The sequence below is a fragment of the Oryzias latipes genome, chromosome 12 (assembly GCF_002234675.1).
Source record: "Oryzias latipes chromosome 12, ASM223467v1".
In the NCBI taxonomy this organism is placed as follows: Eukaryota; Metazoa; Chordata; class Actinopteri; order Beloniformes; family Adrianichthyidae; genus Oryzias; species Oryzias latipes.
Genome location: NC_019870.2, coordinates 23,009,480 through 23,027,847, shown reverse-complemented (window position 1 = coordinate 23,027,847; position 18,368 = coordinate 23,009,480). Strand labels below are relative to the sequence as shown.

Below are 18,368 nucleotides of genomic sequence, written 5' to 3'. Positions count from 1 at the left end.
GGTTTCCGTTACTTCTGTGTGTGACGCGCCTGCGCATTGCACTGGCACACTACATTCCCTCGTTTCTTCGTTGGTTTTCTCGCAGCCAAACGTATACAAGGAGGCAGGTAGATTAGTTTTTTGTAAGTTTAGGATCATATTACGAAAAAACAGACTGGTTTTAATCGTGTTTTCTTCGGTGGAGGAAAAAAATCTGGAGGTGAATCTGTAAAACGTTTCTGTAAGTATGAGCGTTTGCGTAAATCTTCATTGTCTGAGGAGTAGAGGGCCGCTTTTGTGGCAGGTTGTCAATAGCTAAAAACAAGTGACCGCATGTACATAGTGCTGATAGTTTTCCTGAACATCTAGCACTTTATATTTTTTAACGTCTATTTCATATCCATTTGAACATGCAACGCGTCTTTTTTTCAAGTACAAATATATAAAGTCTGTCTGAAGTTGCGCCAAAGGAAGGTATTCCGCGTCGCTTTTGTTATATGATGCTGTTTTCACCTATTATTTCTTTATGGTAAACATTTTGACGTTAAAAATGTGGAAGCTGACTTTAATGTACATCAAATGCCACTTCGCGATGTTTTTGTTTTGCCAGTTAAGAAAAAAGAGTTTTTATACGTCAGCGTACCGAAGCTAACTGAGCTAGCTAAAATTTTTAGCCATCGAGCTAATTTGTAAACGCTTAATTTAGCCAATACGGCTATACAATCTACATTGCAATTGTATGCATCAACTTTACCTTTTAATAAACAAAATATTTCTACAACACGTTAAACTATAAACGAGAGTATAATAAATTTGACGAAGGGGCTGTGCAAGCATGTAATTTGAAATACTTGTGTGCTCTTCTGTCTCCTTGCAGTGCTCAGTAGATGCTATTTTTTTCATGATGGCAACCGAAGACAAGAAACCAGAGACTGACACAAAACCTCCAGTTGTGCAGTCAGCATCTGCAAGCCAAAGCAAGGTCTGGATATAAGAAAATGACTGAGTACTCTGGGCCGTGTTCTTGTGCAACTGCAGCTTTGCATCAATTGTTTCTTTTGTTTTCCAATTAATACAAGATTAAATGGTGAACAATGCATTTTGGTTTTTGTTTTAGCAGAGTTGATATGTACTTCTTTTCTATCTTACCAATGGCATTAAATGTGCCCCCCCACAGTCTGCGCCTGCAAAGCCAAACTACAGCCTGAAGTTCACGTTAGCAGGACACACCAAAGCCGTGTCTTCTGTCAAATTCAGTCCAAGTGGAGAATGGCTCGCCAGCTCATGTGAGTTCATCCTCCTCTGTGTGGCTTTTAAGCAATGAATGTCTCAAAATGTACTCAACATGAAACCATTATATTGGTTGATGTTGACCCTGTTCAAAGGGAGTTTACTCAATGAAAAAAAAAAACTATGTAGAGTTTACAAAATGTTAACATTTAGGAATCTAAACAAGAGGCCGTCAGCTCTCATCTACCTGCCCAGCTGTTGGACAGGACAAGTAAAAAAAAAAAGAGAGAGAAAAAAAACAAACATTTAGGAATCTTGAGTTTATTTCAAATGATTTTTCGGATTAATTGTTAGAACAAAACATGTGAAGTAGTTATGTACATATATATTTTTTTACTAAAGCCACTTTAGTAGTGTTATTCCTTTCTGCCCCTTTGGCTTTTTGCCCTGACGTTGGACTTTAAAAGGCCCATTTCACCATGGTGTCATATTTTGTTCCATTCTCCGATCCGCCTCCAGAGTTAGTCTCAGAGATGAAATAGGTGGGTGAAAGGGTAAGACAATGCCAGGGCTGTAACCAGCATCCAAATACTTGGAAATCTTTCTATCTTTTCAAGAACAATGTTTGGGCATATTTGTTGTCTTTATAAATATAGTAGAATATAGTACAAATAAACTTCACGCATTGTAATTATCACTCTAAATCAGCAGAATAATGTTGGAATTCGAGGATATAAACTGACAGATATCAGCTAAAGATGGTAAAGTGTGACAGTTTCATGCTGAAACTGATGATGATTTATTTTCTGAACCAACAGTGTTTAGTTTTGTTGGGAAAACCAAAAAATAGAAACTTATAAAGTGCTGTTCACTGATGCTCCAATATCCCATAATCCATCCAACTAACATACGTCACTGTGCCTCTGTGCTGTGGAGGTGGGGAACACGTTGAACTAAGAAGTTAACATTCACTGAGGCCCCCAGCCCCAAAATGAACTTGTCAAGGAGAAATAATCAGAGAAAACTAGAACCAAATTAGAATTAAACGTAGAATGTTCTAATCTAGTAAATATAGTTTTCTGTTTATCAGATGTATTAAACTTGTCATTTGGATCAATTTGTATGCTGTGTTACATTTGTGTGTAGTGTTGGCTTCATAATTGATGTGATGACAGTAATTCATAGATTTGACTGATGTTCTCTTGTTCCAGCTGCTGATAAACTCATCAAGATCTGGGGAGCGTATGATGGCAAGTTTGAGAAAACCATATCTGGACACAAACTTGTGAGTAAAACTGTACTCTGATATTGCTCTGATATGTTCTCTGGATTTCCTGTGGGAGGAATAGATTTTAGAAGCGCCCTTCTCCTTCTTATGTGTCTGAACTATTTCCCATGATCCTGCAGGGCATCTCTGATGTGGCCTGGTCCTCTGATTCCAACCTGCTGGTGTCTGCATCAGACGACAAAACCCTGAAAATCTGGGATGTCAACTCGGTAAGAAGGTTCTGCACTTGTTCTAGGAGCCAAAACGTATTTTTTTGGCACTTATTCTTGTTTACCCTTTAATTTAGTATATTTCCCCTTTTTAATTTCCTAAGTAATGACATCTGGGTAAAAGGTTGTACAAGCATTCACTCACCTTCACTCAGGATGGCAGAGAAGAGGCATCTTGGACTGTTCATTTTTGTTAACAGCTATTTTTGCTGCTTTCATGCCACTTTATTGCTGCCATTTTTTTGGAGTCACCCTTTTCTTAATCAGATTCATCCACTCGTATAAAGTAAACACAGTTGGAGACGGCTGCTTTAGCCTATGAATGTCTTGAGTGTTAGATGACATTGTTTATATGATGCTTTGCGGCTGTTGACAGTTTGCTGAACAAAGAAGCGGCCATTTCCTCTCCAGTCTGTATTTTTAAGCAATGTGAGCTTTTTTCCCCCCACACAACTTTTTATTAAGGATTTTGTTCTGACAACACAGCAATCACAACAGTAGCAGTCGTATGTCTCTTACAGAAAAAAGGCTCCACTACATACATAATATATATAAAAACATGGACATGCTCACTGAGTCGATCAGCTACGCCAACCCCAGGAGGTTGGCAGAGACGGGAGCAGCATTGGGGGCAGCCTGCTGGGGTCTTCTTTAAACGGGCTCACAGAGACGTGGAGACACAGTGGAAGCCGGCTGTCATTCAGAAGCAGCTTCTGCAGCAGGAGTGGAGTGGAGCTGGAGAATCTCTGATCGATGAGACGTGGCTCAGATGCTTCTGTAGAGCTTCTCTAAAGAACTCATTCTGATCTCTAAACATCCTCCATGTCTTCCATGCATTGTCATGAGATGCACACAGACACCGCTCCATGCAGCCATCAGGCTGAAAACATCTGGTGGTAGCTCCTCCCACACACAGCTGGGGCGTCAAGCTTATGAACACAGTTTTGGACAGACGTCCAGCAGCAAATTCATGTGGCGAGGGAGAGGCGACCAACACCAATCGGTGTGAACGCAGCTTAAGATCCACATTTTACTCAAATGTCTGGTATGTTTTTGCCGTGTTTGCTTAGTTGCACTGATGTACAGTGTTCCCTCATTTATCACGGGAGTAACATTCTAGAAATAATAATAATTATAGATGTTTGAAGACTTGACTCACTCCACACTTCCTACACTTTTCTCAGACAGACATGAACATTTTCACACTTTTCTCTTCTTTAAACTCTAAAACTTCAGATCTGTTTGTGATCGAAGATTTTTCTGCAACACTGGCAAACTGAACACAGGAGACACAACATGGAGGAGATTGATTGTCAAGGTCAACAGTCAGTCAGGACACAGAACACAATCGGCTTTGTCGTGGGGAAAAAAGGCTGCAAAATTGTTCTGAAAAACCCGTGACTGGCGATATAACGAAGGAACACTGAGGTAGAAACACAGTAGCCATTTTTAATTGTTGGATTCCTAATGGACTATTAATAGACATGGTATGAACTTTAGCATATGCCCTGCCCCAATCGCTTTCAATAATATTCATTGATATGTGAGCGTTTAGCCAAACTTTCCTCGTGATCAGAAATCCTACCAAAAGTCTTGTTTTAACATTTGGCAGATTTTTTTTTCCATTCCAAAAACGGCACAGTAAAAATATCCCACGAGACGCTTGGCCAATAAGATCATCTTCTTTCCTTTGTTTATTCTGGATTAGAGTTATAGTCCAGAAAAAAAAAAGATTCAGGTTCAGAATCAAATCCTATTGCGGAAACGGTGCAGATGTAAACAGAGGAATCTTTTCTTAAATCCAGGGAAAGTGCTTGAAAACCCTGAAGGGTCACAGCAACTACGTCTTCTGCTGCAACTTCAACCCGCAGTCCAACCTCATCGTGTCGGGATCGGTGAGTGTCGGCATGACTCTTTGAGGATCAAAGCCGGGCCTGAACAGAGAAGTTGATCTTTTCTTCCTGTGGCTTCTAGTTCGATGAAAGTGTGAGGATTTGGGACGTAAAGACTGGGAAGTGTCTGAAAACTTTGCCAGCTCATTCTGACCCCGTCTCTGCCGTAAGTCAGACATTTTACTTTGCATCGAGCACATCTTCTGGAGTAATCGCCATAGAAACAACAGTTCTCTTGGTAACGCAGGTTCACTTCAACCGAGACGGCTCTCTGATTGTGTCAAGCAGCTACGACGGCCTCTGGTAAGTCCAGTTTCTCCTCGTTTGTTTTGACTGAAAGTCTTGTGGAAAGCTGGTAACATTCCAGCTGGACATCCTGTCCGGGGATGCTGCGTGACCTGGAAGAAATGTGTCTTTCGAGGAAAGGCATGCTCCAGTTTCTTAATTGGCTTTGATCTGATGGGAATGATTTGCATTGGTGTTCATTTATGCCTAACTCACCCCGCCCCCCCCAATTAAAAGGCACTTTTGTTATTTCAGTCGAATCTGGGACACGGCATCAGGCCAGTGTTTAAAGACCCTCATCGGTAAGATCAGTGGCTCCACAAAATCCTTCCAAATGCTTTATCCGACATTCTCTTCTGACAGTAAGGATCTTTGAAATGTGGTATTGATTTCTTTTTATCCTCTTGGTCTTGTTTAGATGATGACAACCCTCCTGTGTCTTTTGTGAAGTTTTCCCCCAATGGGAAATACATTCTGGCTGCTACACTCGACAAGTAAGGACTGGAAAGCATCACATGGATTGTTTTATCTGTGCACTGAGCAGTTCCACCTGCAGGGGGCAGCACATCCCAAAGAAAAGCTGCACTTTTATTCTCCTGAATGTTGCTGTCTGTTTTTTTTCTTGTTTTATAGCACACTGAAGCTGTGGGACTACAGCAAAGGAAAGGTAAATTCTTCCCACTACATTCTCTGGATAGGTTTATTCACTTTTTAAAGCTATTTTATCCTAAAAACAAGTGGCAGCTCTTTATATTTATGACAATCCTATTGTTGATCTAAAAGACTGACTGCAGAAAAAAATGCTAGTCATTTAATATAATTTGTTCAAAAAAGAAACACAGTTGAGCCTAATATACAGTGTTACCTCAGATATCGCTGGAGTTGCGTCCCAAACATAATCTCCAAGAAGCTAAATGTGAAGTATTCAGACAAACAATAATTATAGACGTTTTAAGGCTGTAAAACTCCTCACTAAACACACTTTATGCTCTTTTCTCAGACAGACATGAGCACTTTCATACTTTGATGTAATTTTAATGTAAAAATAGCTCAGAGGAGATGGATTAACAGGATCACAATGTGCTGTTGCCTGCTCTAAAGTCTGCAAAACAGCGGGGAAGCTGAACCGCCTCATAGCGAGGGAACACTGTATTCCATGTTTTTACAGTTTGACTTGTAAAAAGGAATAATAACCACTAAAACATAAAAAAATGTCTTAATAATGAAAAAAAAAAGGTCTTCAAGTGGCTGGTCGTAAAGAAGAGAAATGCTGCATGTGGGACAGACTGCAGGAAAAATTCCAATCATGCAGAAAACTGTTGGTTTTCCTTTGTTTTAAATGTTGTTCTGAAGCTCCTCATTGACTTTTGTCTTCTTTTATGTGAACTCCCAGTGTTTGAAAACGTACACGGGCCACAAGAATGAGAAGTACTGCATATTCGCCAACTTCTCTGTCACTGGGGGGAAGGTGAGCGCTCTCCTCACTGAGACTACTGCCAAAAAAAAAAGAAGTATTTTGGTGAAAAGGCCTAACTTGAGCTGCTCTCGGTTTCAGTGGATCGTATCGGGCTCGGAGGACAACATGGTTTACATCTGGAACCTGCAGACAAAAGAGATCGTGCAGAAACTTCAGGGCCACACAGGTGCACAGAGCTTTAAGACTTTTTACTTCATAGAACCGTCACCTCAATAAGTGATTTGATCTTTTTTTTTTTATGTTTTATTCCTAGATGTGGTCATTTCCACTGCCTGCCACCCAACAGAGAACATCATCGCATCAGCCGCTTTAGAAAACGACAAAACCATCAAGCTATGGAAAAGCGACTGCTAAAGCCCTCCCCAATAACCTGGATTCCTTTTATTCAATTTGTTCTTTTCCCACATTTTATTGGAAGATGAGGACGTTTTTGTACTGGTGCCGTCGACGGATGCAGAGAGTTTTTAAGTTGATGATATCTGACGCCTTTTTTCTTTAACAAGCGTCATCCTCTCACCTCCTCTGATGCCTCATCTAATTAAAAAAGAAAGAAAGAAGAAAAAAAAAAGGGTGATGTTTTCTAAAGCAACACTCTGTCCTTCTATGTTTTTGATATCAATCTCTTCTCCATAACAGCTTCTGTACAATAAATGTAATAGTTATTGGGCCTTTATTTCTGTTTGTACCTTTGTGTATCTGTGCACTACCATCTGAGCAAACCGGTGACATTTCCATCAAGCTTCAGGTGTAATAAAAAAAAAAATAAGGTACTCAAAGACTCCTTTATGTATTTATTCAAAGGCAGCAATATAGTTTGTTTTTCTTTCCTCTCTTCAAATGTCAGGATTTTTTTCCAGGCATTTCTGCAGGAAGTGACTGGACTTTAATTTGGGGAATTTACAAGCAATTAAGGCATTGAAATGTCAAAAGTAAAAAAGGAAAAACCGTTTCAAAGCATTCTTTTGTGTGTGGCCATCCAGTTGTATTCAAACACTTGTACATATTGCACTGCAAAGTGTTTTCATGAACTCTGCTTGATGAAGTCGTGCTCACAAGGCAGCAGCCTCTGTTTGCATTCGCCTGCTTTCACCTAATAAAACCAGTTTTTGTATGTTTCCCTCGTCTCTCTGTGTCTGCAGCAAAAACACCAAACCAGCTTCAGTCACTTTGAATTTTTTTTAATAACCTTTTTTTCTTTTCATCCATTAAAAGGTAAAACATTGGAACAATCCACAAAGAACAGATGACAAAATTCTCCTTAGAAATAGACCAAAAAAAAAAAACGGACGCTCCCATCGTGCGGCGACAGGTTTGAAAAGGAAAAAGCGACACAGTTAAAGTGCCAAAAGCTGACTATTTTGCCCACATTACATTTTTGAGTCGAGTAATCTTTTTTCCACAAGTTTAACGGCTCACAGAAGAGGAGAGAGTACACAAGCAAAGGATAAAATGACCTTTGTACAAAAATAGATCTTTTTTTTCCAAGTGTGTGTGTGTGTTTTTTAATTTCCTCCTTTTTAAACAAAACATTGAAACTGCACGCGACAAAGAAAGCAGTGATTGTGTCACAAGCTCGGCTTTTCCTGAAAACACTGGTTGAACATAAATTTGCAAAGCAACATTTTGGAGAGTTTAAAGTCTTAACCCTTGTGCTGTCCTATGGGGTCCAGATGACCCGATCCTTACATTGATGTGTTATTCCTTCCATGACAAAGGTGGATAAAGGTGAAGAGGATTTCATGTAATCCATGGACATCAGTGAAGATCACAAATCTTTGAAGAAAAAAGGTTCAGAGCACTGTCTAGTGGGTCTAGATGACCCAACTCCCAATGGTAAAGTGCCCAGGATAGCACAAGGGTTAACCATATTTATTTTTTATCTCCTTGTCTTTTTTCTTTTGAGGTCACAAAAACAGCCAAAAAGCTGCTGCTGGTTGATCAGGATTCATTTTTTAATGTATACAATGCAAGTCCAACCCCAAACGACATTGTGGAACTGCAACCGTTTGGTCAAAAAAGACTGTAACCCTCTCCTTCAATTTTGGAAATACTCGAAAGAACTGATCTGCTGTTATATATTTATAAATATACACACATGTACATATTAACAAAATAGAGCTTTAATGTTTATAAAGCATTCATGTAGGCAATTCTTCTACGTTGGTGATCATTTCTATGTCTCCTGCTGGAGGGGCCTGCTCGTTCATCACTTCATATGGCTTAAGAGACCTGCAGTCACAGTCAACCTCGGATTAAACACAAAGATACGGCTTTGCACCTCGGCAATGATTGTTTAAAGTTTGCAGTTTTCATATTTTAATCTGCCTCTGTTAAAAAACAAGGGTGAAGAATTTCAACAAAATGTATCAAACTCTGAACAAAAAAAGTGAACATATAAATACTGTAAACTGAGCTCAAGCAGGCAGTTAATACTGTCACCAGGATAGGTTGCAAGAATCCGAGTTGCCTTGTTGAACAGAACCAAACAAAAGCCCAAACGATCATTTAGGAAATATTGCTCTGTTATTTTAGCCTGATCCAGAGGAGCAGGGATGATTTCAAAGATTAATTTCATCACTCTACCACTAGAGGGAGCCAACTGCAATTAAATTACAAATGCATGATTCAAGTTCTCCAGCTCTCCTCTAAAATGAAGATCTCTGCTGATCTTTATCGCCTGGTGGAACTTTTTATAGTGAAGATAGCTTCTTTAAATAATAGTTCACATGAAATTTTGTTGTTGATTCTTCATGGAGCCACTTTCAGTTTATGTTGTGAAAACTGGTTATGTATTCATGAAAACACAAATAAGCTCCACATGCTCCTCAGAAATGTGAATTTCGGAGGAAACAATGGTGCTTCCGTTTGTCTTGTTACTCTTTATTTTTTTAAGATGAGTTAAGGTGCAAGATGGAAATCCATTTTTAGTACTTTTATCATCGTAGTCCTGCCAAGAAATCTAATGATAGGCTCTTCCAAAAAGAGCTATTCCTCAATAGATGCTTGTCATTTTGGGGTGAAAGAACCAGAACAGATTGACCTTTAACTCTTTGAACAATGCCGACGCCCACCTCACACATTTACATACGTCTGTGGACGATCTTTGGAAATGCACTCCATGCATAGTCTTAAGCTGCAACGTTTTGAGAAAAACAGAGTAAAAAAACATGGGCGTCTAGCACATTTATACAGAACATGGAGATATCTGACTCTGCAGTTCAGATCGAATGACACTTGGGTCGTCTGTAGAAGTGCCAAGTCGTCTCCTCTGCCGTCAGGTTAAGTGCCGAGTAGCAAACAAAAAGACAAACAAACAAAAGAGTGACTCTGCTGCAGCAGACAAGCGCTTCTCCCATAGAGGGGATGCTAAAGGTTTGGACACAGAGGTAAATGTTACAGTGAAAACTAAAAACAAACAAACATCCTGTATACACTTGTAACTTTCCGTACAGGTAGATATGAGGTGATTTTTGGATTTCTGAATGTGCAGTCTGGTGTGTTCACAGGAAATGAGAAGAACCGATATTAAGGATCACTTTTCAGACAACTAAATGCGCTGCACAGAAAACGGTTCGGACAAAAGTAGTCCCTGTGCCTGCCGCTGTAGCGTAAAGCCAGTGGAGCAGCATGCAGAGCCGCATGGATTGTACATTGCAGACGATTCTCCGTCAGTTATTAAGGGTTAGTTAGTGGACTACTCAGACATCCTTGCACAGTGCTGATACAGTAAGACATAGTTGGATTTGCTGGGCGGAGACCTGAGCTTTGTGAGCATTTGCAGTCTCGTTAGACCACCTCTGACCCTTCAGCAGTGGTCGGTCGGTCGGAGCGTGTGTCTCCTCCCGAAAACCAGGGCCCACTAAGGTCCGAGTCAAAACATCCCGTGGAGAGTCTAGGATTGTCCTCGTCAAAAGTGACATCATTCAGGTGAGCATACCTGCCGGTTTTACTGCTTTTTCTTGTCAGGCTGGTAGCAGAGATGGAAAACAAAGGCTCAATACGGCTGCTTGTCCACCACCTGTCCTCCTCCTAGTCCTTTGATGTCATTCTGATGTCATTCTTGTTGCTGTTTGGATTTGACCTATTTTCATTATATATATTTCTTATTTATAGCTTTTTTTACAAAGTATAAAACAAACCCTTTAGCGTGATGCAGTTTAGGTTTTGAGACCCATCCAAGAGCGGTAGAGGGGATGGAGATAGAGGGTGGGTCTCCATCCACAGTCTTTATGTCTGTCCCTTGATGAAGACTTAAAAAGGGGGGTGAAGGGGACAGGAAGAGAGCAGGGCTGTCGGTTATTATGTCATTTGATGCGGTGCTTCGAGCATCTCCATGAGGAAGGTGTCAATGGGCGTGTCCCCGATAAGCTTAAAGAAGAACAAGTGCTCCAGACACTTGAGGCCGATGGAGCGCAGCGCCGGTAACCGCAGCAACAGTTTGGCAAACCTGACGAACACAAAACAGAGACACCGTGATTGACGCAGACCCTGCAACAACTCTGAGTTTTCATCTGTTTGAGATTATTCTATTGCAAAAAAAAGGAGGTAGTATCATATTTAGTGATTTTTGTGACTCAAGATTGAAGGGGCTTCTTAGGAAATAAGTAGCAGACTCTTAAACCCTGCAACCCACCGCAGAGACCTCTGCAGTGGCGTTTGGGATCATCTCACCTGCCCGGCTGCTCAGGGTACTTTTGTTTGCAGTAGGCCTCTAAGGATGCGTAGACTTTCTCTCTCAAGGCTTCTACTTCACCAGGGTTAGAAAGACCTTTAGAGTCTGCAGAGACACAGAAACGGAAATAAGAGTCACCAAAGTGGGTAAAACTTAGGCTGAATCTTTTCTTAGAGAATCTATATTGATCCATCAAATCCACAATCTACAATATTTGCTGTTAATTTTATTGAAAGATTTCAAAATGTAAAAAAAAATTAATGCAGCCCACCCAATTGTTTTAGAGCATTTTGTATGCTTTGTTTTAAACAGCGCAGTTGACCTGTCAATCAGTCTCCTCCATGCAGTGTCTCCTGTACAGAATACTTACCAAATCTACACACATTTTCCATCAAACTGATCTTTGCTTTCATTCAATAACTGGACTTATTTTCAATGAAAGTTTGAACTTTGAGAGTTTAAACAGGGCAGAGAATTTTAAAAATGTTCATGTCTGTCTGAGAAAAGTCTATAGTGAGGGGTTTTACAGCCGTAAAACATCTATATTCCTTCATCATGGATTTCAGAACGTTACTCCCAAGATAAACGAGGGAACTTTGTAGTGCAATTCTTCTCTTATTTGAATCAAATCCAAAATGAGGTTACAAAAAAGCCATGCCGATCTTCAATGGGAATTCTGTAAGAACCCTGAAAACATCCTCCATCCCGCTGAACTCCAAGATGTTTGACCAACATTTAAAAAAAGAAAAAACGTTTCCATCTTTTTTGCAAGGACTCATTTTTAAAAACCGTGTTTTAGTATCAGTGTCTTGCAATTTGTACAGCTTCTCATTTTAAAAGTAAGAAAGACATCAATTATTAATGTATTTAGATATGTTTAAAAGAGGGATAACTGCATGACAGATATATATTTAGGTTAGAAAAATAATACCAAAATGACTACATTATTTGTCATGTATATTCTTTTACTAATGACCTACAAACAAGCGTGAATATTAAAAAGAAAACTAAAAGACAGCTGCAACACTCATTTTTTTATTTGGTAAATAAAAGCTTTAATGAATTTATTTTTTTGTGCCCCACAACGTTGGGGGGAGGGAGGGGGGGTTACAGCTCACTCATTGAGTTTTAACCTCACAGCTCTACATGAACATATGTCACCGCATTCTGGGTTACCTCAATTAAGGCTGTGCTAATTTAAGCTTCAGTGAAGGACGCGCCTTTGATTCACAAAACAAACACATCATTTATTAACATTTCTGATGAACAAAGCCTTGTGCGATCGACCAGCAATTATTGAACATTTGCTCTTAATGGCTGGACTAGATCCGCCAGTGTGGGAAAGGAAGGACTGAGGGCCCTTTTAGCCTCACTGGCACCTCCTCTCCTCCACACCCCAACCCCTCTGCTCCCCCAGTCAGACCAGTCTCGCAAACCGCTAATTAAGGAGGATCCGGATGGAAAAGTGAACCGGAGGCCAATGGGCCTGCATGTGGCCTGGACAGTATGTGCAGTTTAGAAGATTGGGGTGTGCGTGTGTGTGTGTGTGTGTGTGTGTGTGTGTGTGTGTGTGTGTGTGTGGAGGGGGTGTTAAGCATATCTGCAAAGGCCTCACGAAGCTCTCACTCAAAGGGTGTTTATCTTATTTTCTAAATTCATGGTTGAATCTTTGCAGGGAGATTTTTTTCACGGCACTAAAATGAGTCTTGGGTTTTGATAAGAGCAGAGTTAAGGAGAGCCTCCACTCCAACAGCTGCAGAAAAACAGGAGGTAAAGGTGGGTTTGACACCTGGGATCACTCAGGGAGGAGGAAAGAGGGTGTAGCGTTCTCCACTTTTTTCTCTCTAAAAGAGTAAACTTGCACCTATTTCTATTTTTCTTATCTTTAGTCTTGCTCGCCATTTTTGTTGCATCGGTAATGTTAGGCTGGGGGTGTGAGGGGCTGTAAGCTAGCAGGAAAGGGTTTCAACAAATGGGTGACGGGAAATGAGGACGGCTTACTTTGCACTAACAGCCCAGCCCACAACTCAGAGACAAACTACTACTGTCCAACTACTATCGCTCTGCAGAAACTATGTCCTAGAAAGCAACAGTTTTTTGGATTTTGGCTAAAAATGACAATATCATAATGAAAAAACCACTGGGAAAGCTTTTAGCGATGATCAGACTGGGACTATATACAAATCTTCCATACGAACACAGTTACCTGGGTTGAAAAGAACAATGGCTCGAAGGCACCCCAGTTCTGTCTTGTCCATCTGCATGTCCCTCATCTTTGACACCAGCTCTGTCAGAACTCTGCAAAAGACATCAAAAAGAAAGAAAGAAAAAGTCAGATGTGGGGTTCATTAAAATTCAACACTCGGCTATCGTGTCATGTCAAACATCCAGCGTGAAAAGCTATGACCACAGGAAGCCATTTGACCTTAAGTGGTAGACTTTGCTGGAGAGTTTTCTGGAGTTACCTAAAAGGGTCCAATCTGAGCTGCAGGAGAAGCTTGCATCCATTTTAGCCCTAAGTAGTCTAAGAACAATCACATCAACTGTGTAGAATAATATAGGAATGATGCCCAGCCACACATTAGTACAGTTTCATTCCAAATTGAACATGAAGGTTTATTAAAGTTTTTAGCTTTGACATTTTTGGTTTAAAACAAACATAACTAGATTTCTGAAACATCATTGTGACACCCTTTGAATAAATCCTTAGAACATTGAATCAGAGTCAGAATCAGAATCAGAATCGGAAAGCCTTTATTGTCATTGTTACACAAGAAACTTGTGACAACGAAATTTCCGGTGCTCTCCAGCTGCTTAAACAATAAAAATAGGTAATCTTCTAAAGAATTATAAAATTCTGTTTAACTGAAAATATACATATGTACAAGCTACATAACTTTTACTGGCGGTGGTATTTAAAATCGGCGTAGCAAAAATCCAAAAGTAAATAAAATACAAACAATAGAACAAAAAGCCATGCTGGAGAGCTGAGAGCCGCTGCACTCGCGCGCGCCGCCGCTAGCTATTTGGTTTTTAGACATTTTTCACATTGTTTTGAATTTGTCTTTGATTTTTTTCTTTAAAAGAAATGTTTTCATTTTGTTTCTACAAGTTTGATCTTTGTTATAACATTAAAAACTGTTTGATCTCATTTTTTTGTGATTTTTCCAATTAAAAAGCCAAAATTTACTACGGTATTTTCCGCACAATAAAATGCCCTTAAAAGTCTGAATTTTTTTCAATAATTGACAGTGTGCCGTATAATCCAGAGCGCCTTATATATGGATTATTTCTGGTTGTGCTGTTGCAAGCAAGGCTGGGTGTTATTGTGAATAAACTACCGTAGCTAACATGTAGCAGCGTCAAACTGTTTTTTTTACGTGTTACTAGGAAGGTGGGAGTTGACATTGTCACACTAATGTTAGTTTAGGGCTGTCAGTCTGTTTTTTTAGGTGTTGCAAGCAAGGTACTGTGAATACGCTAATGCGGCAAATGTCTCTAATTCAAAAATAGACTTTTTTGAATATAATTTATTATTACTCTTTTTTTGGAAATGAAGGATGGAGCTCAGTAGCTGACAGTTTGTATGGCATCACTGGTGGGTGTGTCTCTCAAACTGCTCCCCCTTCTATGACTGCATCTTAGTCCGTTTCTTTCTTGCCCTCCCGTTTGGAGTCTCAGGTCAATTGCTGCTCTTAATTCAGCACAATTCAATTTGCTCCAAACCAAAAGAGCAACAAGGAAAAAAAAGGGAAGACAGAAGTGGTGACTGGAGTGTGTGAGTTCATTAGTTTCTTCATTTGGATGGGCAAAAGAGAGACGGTAGTAGGTAATGAAGCCTAATCACTACCCTGAATCCTCATCTCTGCCACACTGAGTGAAAAGATAGCATAGGTCTTGTAAATGCTAGTTACCGGGCAGATCAAAGGGTTCCAGCTCTGCTCTCAAACACATCAAAGTTTTACTTTTGTACGATAAAGCAAACACCTCAGAAATCTTTTTCTTTTTTGTTTGCTTGTTTTATTTTGGACTTCTTTTTCCATTGTTTTGGCAATGACTGTAGGAGCTTGGCTCAGTTTTCTTTTGGAAATTTCGACGTTCTTGGCAGAACCGTTTGGGTTGGATTGGGAATGCCTGGCCATAATCAGAGATCCTTAATTGTTCAGTTCAATTCTGGGTCACTTCAGCATTTTCACACAACTCTCCAGAGGTTATGGCAGCGATTTTGTGGTTTTACTATATAAGATAAAATGTTAAGAACTGAATGCGTTGGTTTTGGGTCAACTCTTCAGACTCACCAGCCCGCATCATGATGCTTCCATTATCATGTTTGAGTAAAAAAAATAAAAGTAAAACCTTTTTCTTATTTAAGAAGCCAGCCAGGTATCTTAATGAAGAAAAAAAATTAGCTGATTTTTTTTATTAACTTAAAATTTTAAAAACAATTATAAACACAAAAATATGTATCATTTTCTATTTGATAATGACCAACATCAACTCCTAAAAAAACTTCAGCAGAGATTTCTCTACTGAAAGATCATGTCACATCAATTCTTTTTTCATGTGTTGCTCAACATTTGAAATTATTGTGTCTTAAAAAAAGGCATATGCATTTTTTGGTAAAGATTTTACAGAAAGTATATCAGTAACTTCCAAAACATTCCATCTTGAATCCGCTCAGACTGATGATGCTGAGGAGAGTACGTCTGTTTTTCAGCTAGCTATCCCAGAACGTCAAACGTCACCAGCGTGGTTCCTGAGTTCTCCTGACTTCACTCAACTTTGCATGGAGTTTTTTACATCTTCTGAGCAGGTCAGAGTTTCCTTGAGAGCTCCAATACGCATTGGTACACATATTTATTACACTGGACTCAGTCAATAGTTCCGACACTGCTCAAAACTTCAAGTAAAAGTGTAATATTTTGTTAAATAAAACATAAATGGCAGATGCTGTCATAAAGCAGAATATTAAAGTTTGTTAAAGCTCAAGCAGGATTTGTGTGTGATGACTTAGGAGCCAATGTAATCACAACTACAAGCCTTTAAAATATGGGGCCGGAAACGGTGTCAAAGTTTAGAAAGGTAGAAGTAAATCACCTGTCAAAGATGGCTCCGACTCCGGCGCTATGAGCGCTGTTGCGGTGGACGTGCAGCCCCGTCGCCAGCAGAATCCCGTCTTTCACTGCTATGGAACGGTGTGAGAATGATGCAATGAGGAGTTCATTCCAACCTGAGGAAGATGAGGGAACAGATTGCAGAAAAGTGAGAAATATGCAACAGTGCATGCTGCATTCAGATGAAGTGAAATGGACAACAAAAGTAGAATTCCAATGAAGCAATTAGAAGCACCATGAAACCCTGCAGTTTTCCCAAGCAAAAGCATCAGGTTATTACTAAGACATCTGAGTCGTGTGTTCTAAAGAGACAGGCGTGTTAAAGGGATGAACTGCGCCTGCCATCACAATAAAGACAACAGGCTTGATGTGCCAAAGCAGGGGGCCTGACATGGGGGGCGGCGAAGACACTAGACGCCGCTGCAGGAGTGACAGGGCTCCTTTAACTGTTCTGCCTGGTAACACTCGCCTCTTCTCCCCACAGTTGATTTGGCTTTGAGAGAAGCTGGGATGCTTTTATCCGTGATACAGCAGAACTAAAGTGGTTATTTATAGAAAACCTGAGAGCAAAGAAGAGACGAGCTCTGCAGAATAATGTCTTTCTACTCTGGTGAAGTCTCTCCATCATTGAATGTGAAAAGGAGGAGAAATGATGGGAGCATTTTTTTTTTTAAAGTGATGGCTCTGCTGCGCATATCTGTTTTTTTCCACATGATGGTGTAATTCGGAGTGACAGGCCTGGAACGTAGGCAATGTGTTGGGAGAACCCTGAAGAGCTTTCAGCATGTGGCAGCGGTGAATGTAGCAGAAGTGACAGATGATTCACTCCATGCTGCTTGGAGCTGCATCTGTGATCTTTAGCAGCTAGTTTGCTTTTCCACAAAAATCCGATTAATGCAGTAATTATGGGAGTGTGGCCTAAGTCGGGCAGCCTGACACCATTCTTTTCCAACTTTAAGGAGTTAGCTGGCGTAGTGCTGACCTGCATTGATTACAGAATACTTGGATATTTGAAAATTTGAGTACAAATATGATGAAATATTAGTAATATTATAAATATAGTAAAGTATGGTAAAATAAACTTTTGTCAATGTAATATCGCTTTAATATGGAGAATATGTTTGGAATTTAAGTGAAAAAATTAAATAAACCACTTGTGCCACTGTCACTGGAAGTTTATAAATCTTCAAAGTAAAGTGTCAGTGTTTTCTAGTTTTTAAAGAGTCATTTTTTTAAGGTGTTGTGGCAATTCCCTATCTTCTCGTCATCTATCGACTGGAACGGTAGTCCAACAAAATTTTGAAGATGGAAAAATTGTGGAAAACATTTGAAGGATTTGTTGATAAATGACCCTAAACAACATTAATGTTTATGTTTTTTTTACTGCAGAAGTTAACCAGGAAGTTGACAGAAACACTTTTGACTGTGACTGGCTTTGAAGTAACACAATCTTTGTGTTTTTATCTGTTATGTTTTGTTGATTCTGATCTCCTGTTCTAATTAAAGGTATAAATGATGGTGATTAAATAAATATTATTTACATTTTCTTTCTTCCAGTGCAAAGACACACATTTAGCAACCATTAAACATACAAAGCATAGTAAGAATGGTAGTTCAATCCATGAATGTTTGATCTTAATTTGTGAAATTAATGGGACCCAAGTGCTGACCCACCTGCTCGGAGCAGGATGACCTGATCATCTAGCGGCAGGTCAGAGAAGTGAGGAATCCTTTTGGCCCACTCCACCAGGGTAAATAGCTGCTTGTCAGCTGCTTGACAGATATTTGTCACTGGGTCGTTGGGCTAGGAGAAAACAAACACAAAAACAGCTCAAATGAATGAATGCTACATTTGTATTTTCACTTCATCGCTTGTTTCGACTCTCGGGCCAATCGTGGATTAAGTTTCCCATCGCTGCCTTTTTTGCCACACACTTCGACACTGAACAAGTGCTACTCTGTGAGTGATACCCTGCAAAGAGGAAGGTGAGGAGGCAGACAAAACAAACAGTCACTTTGTCCCAGCTTGTGGAGGAAATACCTGCAGAGAGCTGCTGGGTGAAAAAACAACTTTCGCTGAGCGGGCTCTTCCTTTTGGGACCTTTGAGTTGAAACACTTTCGTACTGCTGGCGGAGCTCAAGAGACCCTTGAGAGGCTTTACTGAGACACTTTCCTAATGAACAAGTGCAGGGAAGCTTAAAGGGGGACCTTGTAATATATA

The 18,368-nt window shown here is 40.0% G+C and overlaps 2 protein-coding genes across 4 annotated transcripts in view; one reads left to right on the top strand and one right to left on the bottom strand.

The window, feature by feature from the left end:
- Positions 1-29: 29 nt before the first annotated feature.
- On the top strand, positions 30-7,477 carry wdr5 (WD repeat domain 5). The gene is made up of 14 exons (XM_011481991.3): positions 30-220; positions 857-961; positions 1,157-1,265; positions 2,421-2,494; positions 2,617-2,706; positions 4,512-4,601; positions 4,681-4,764; positions 4,846-4,901; positions 5,139-5,185; positions 5,302-5,377; positions 5,517-5,550; positions 6,277-6,351; positions 6,439-6,526; positions 6,614-7,477. Exons 2-14 carry the CDS (start codon positions 881-883, stop codon positions 6,712-6,714), a joined length of 1,005 nt encoding a protein of 334 aa, XP_011480293.1. The 5' UTR covers positions 30-220; positions 857-880; the 3' UTR covers positions 6,715-7,477.
- An 813-nt stretch (positions 7,478-8,290) lies between these two features.
- The window catches only part of rxra (retinoid X receptor alpha), a 124,385-nt gene continuing 114,307 nt past the window's right edge, over positions 8,291-18,368 (bottom strand). For all 3 annotated transcript variants that reach the window (XM_011481988.3, XM_011481990.3, XM_020707820.2), the window contains 5 exons: positions 17,821-17,950; positions 16,130-16,262; positions 13,239-13,330; positions 11,032-11,137; positions 8,291-10,807 (listed from right to left, as the gene is read on the bottom strand). In XM_011481988.3, coding sequence (XP_011480290.1) covers positions 10,660-10,807; positions 11,032-11,137; positions 13,239-13,330; positions 16,130-16,262; positions 17,821-17,950 — 609 coding nt within the window. In that variant the 3' untranslated portion in view covers positions 8,291-10,659. The remainder of the gene's footprint in view (positions 10,808-11,031; positions 11,138-13,238; positions 13,331-16,129; positions 16,263-17,820; positions 17,951-18,368) is intronic.

Excerpts from the sequence above, each read along its gene's own strand:
- wdr5 (XM_011481991.3), top strand. The coding sequence starts at position 881 with ATGATGGCAACCGAAGACAAGAAACCAGAGACTGACACAAAACCTCCA. Across the intron at positions 2,707-4,511 it reads AAATCTGGGATGTCAACTCG|GGAAAGTGCTTGAAAACCCT; the intron begins GTAAGAAGGTTC and ends TCTTAAATCCAG. Across the intron at positions 5,378-5,516 it reads CTGGCTGCTACACTCGACAA|CACACTGAAGCTGTGGGACT; the intron begins GTAAGGACTGGA and ends CTTGTTTTATAG.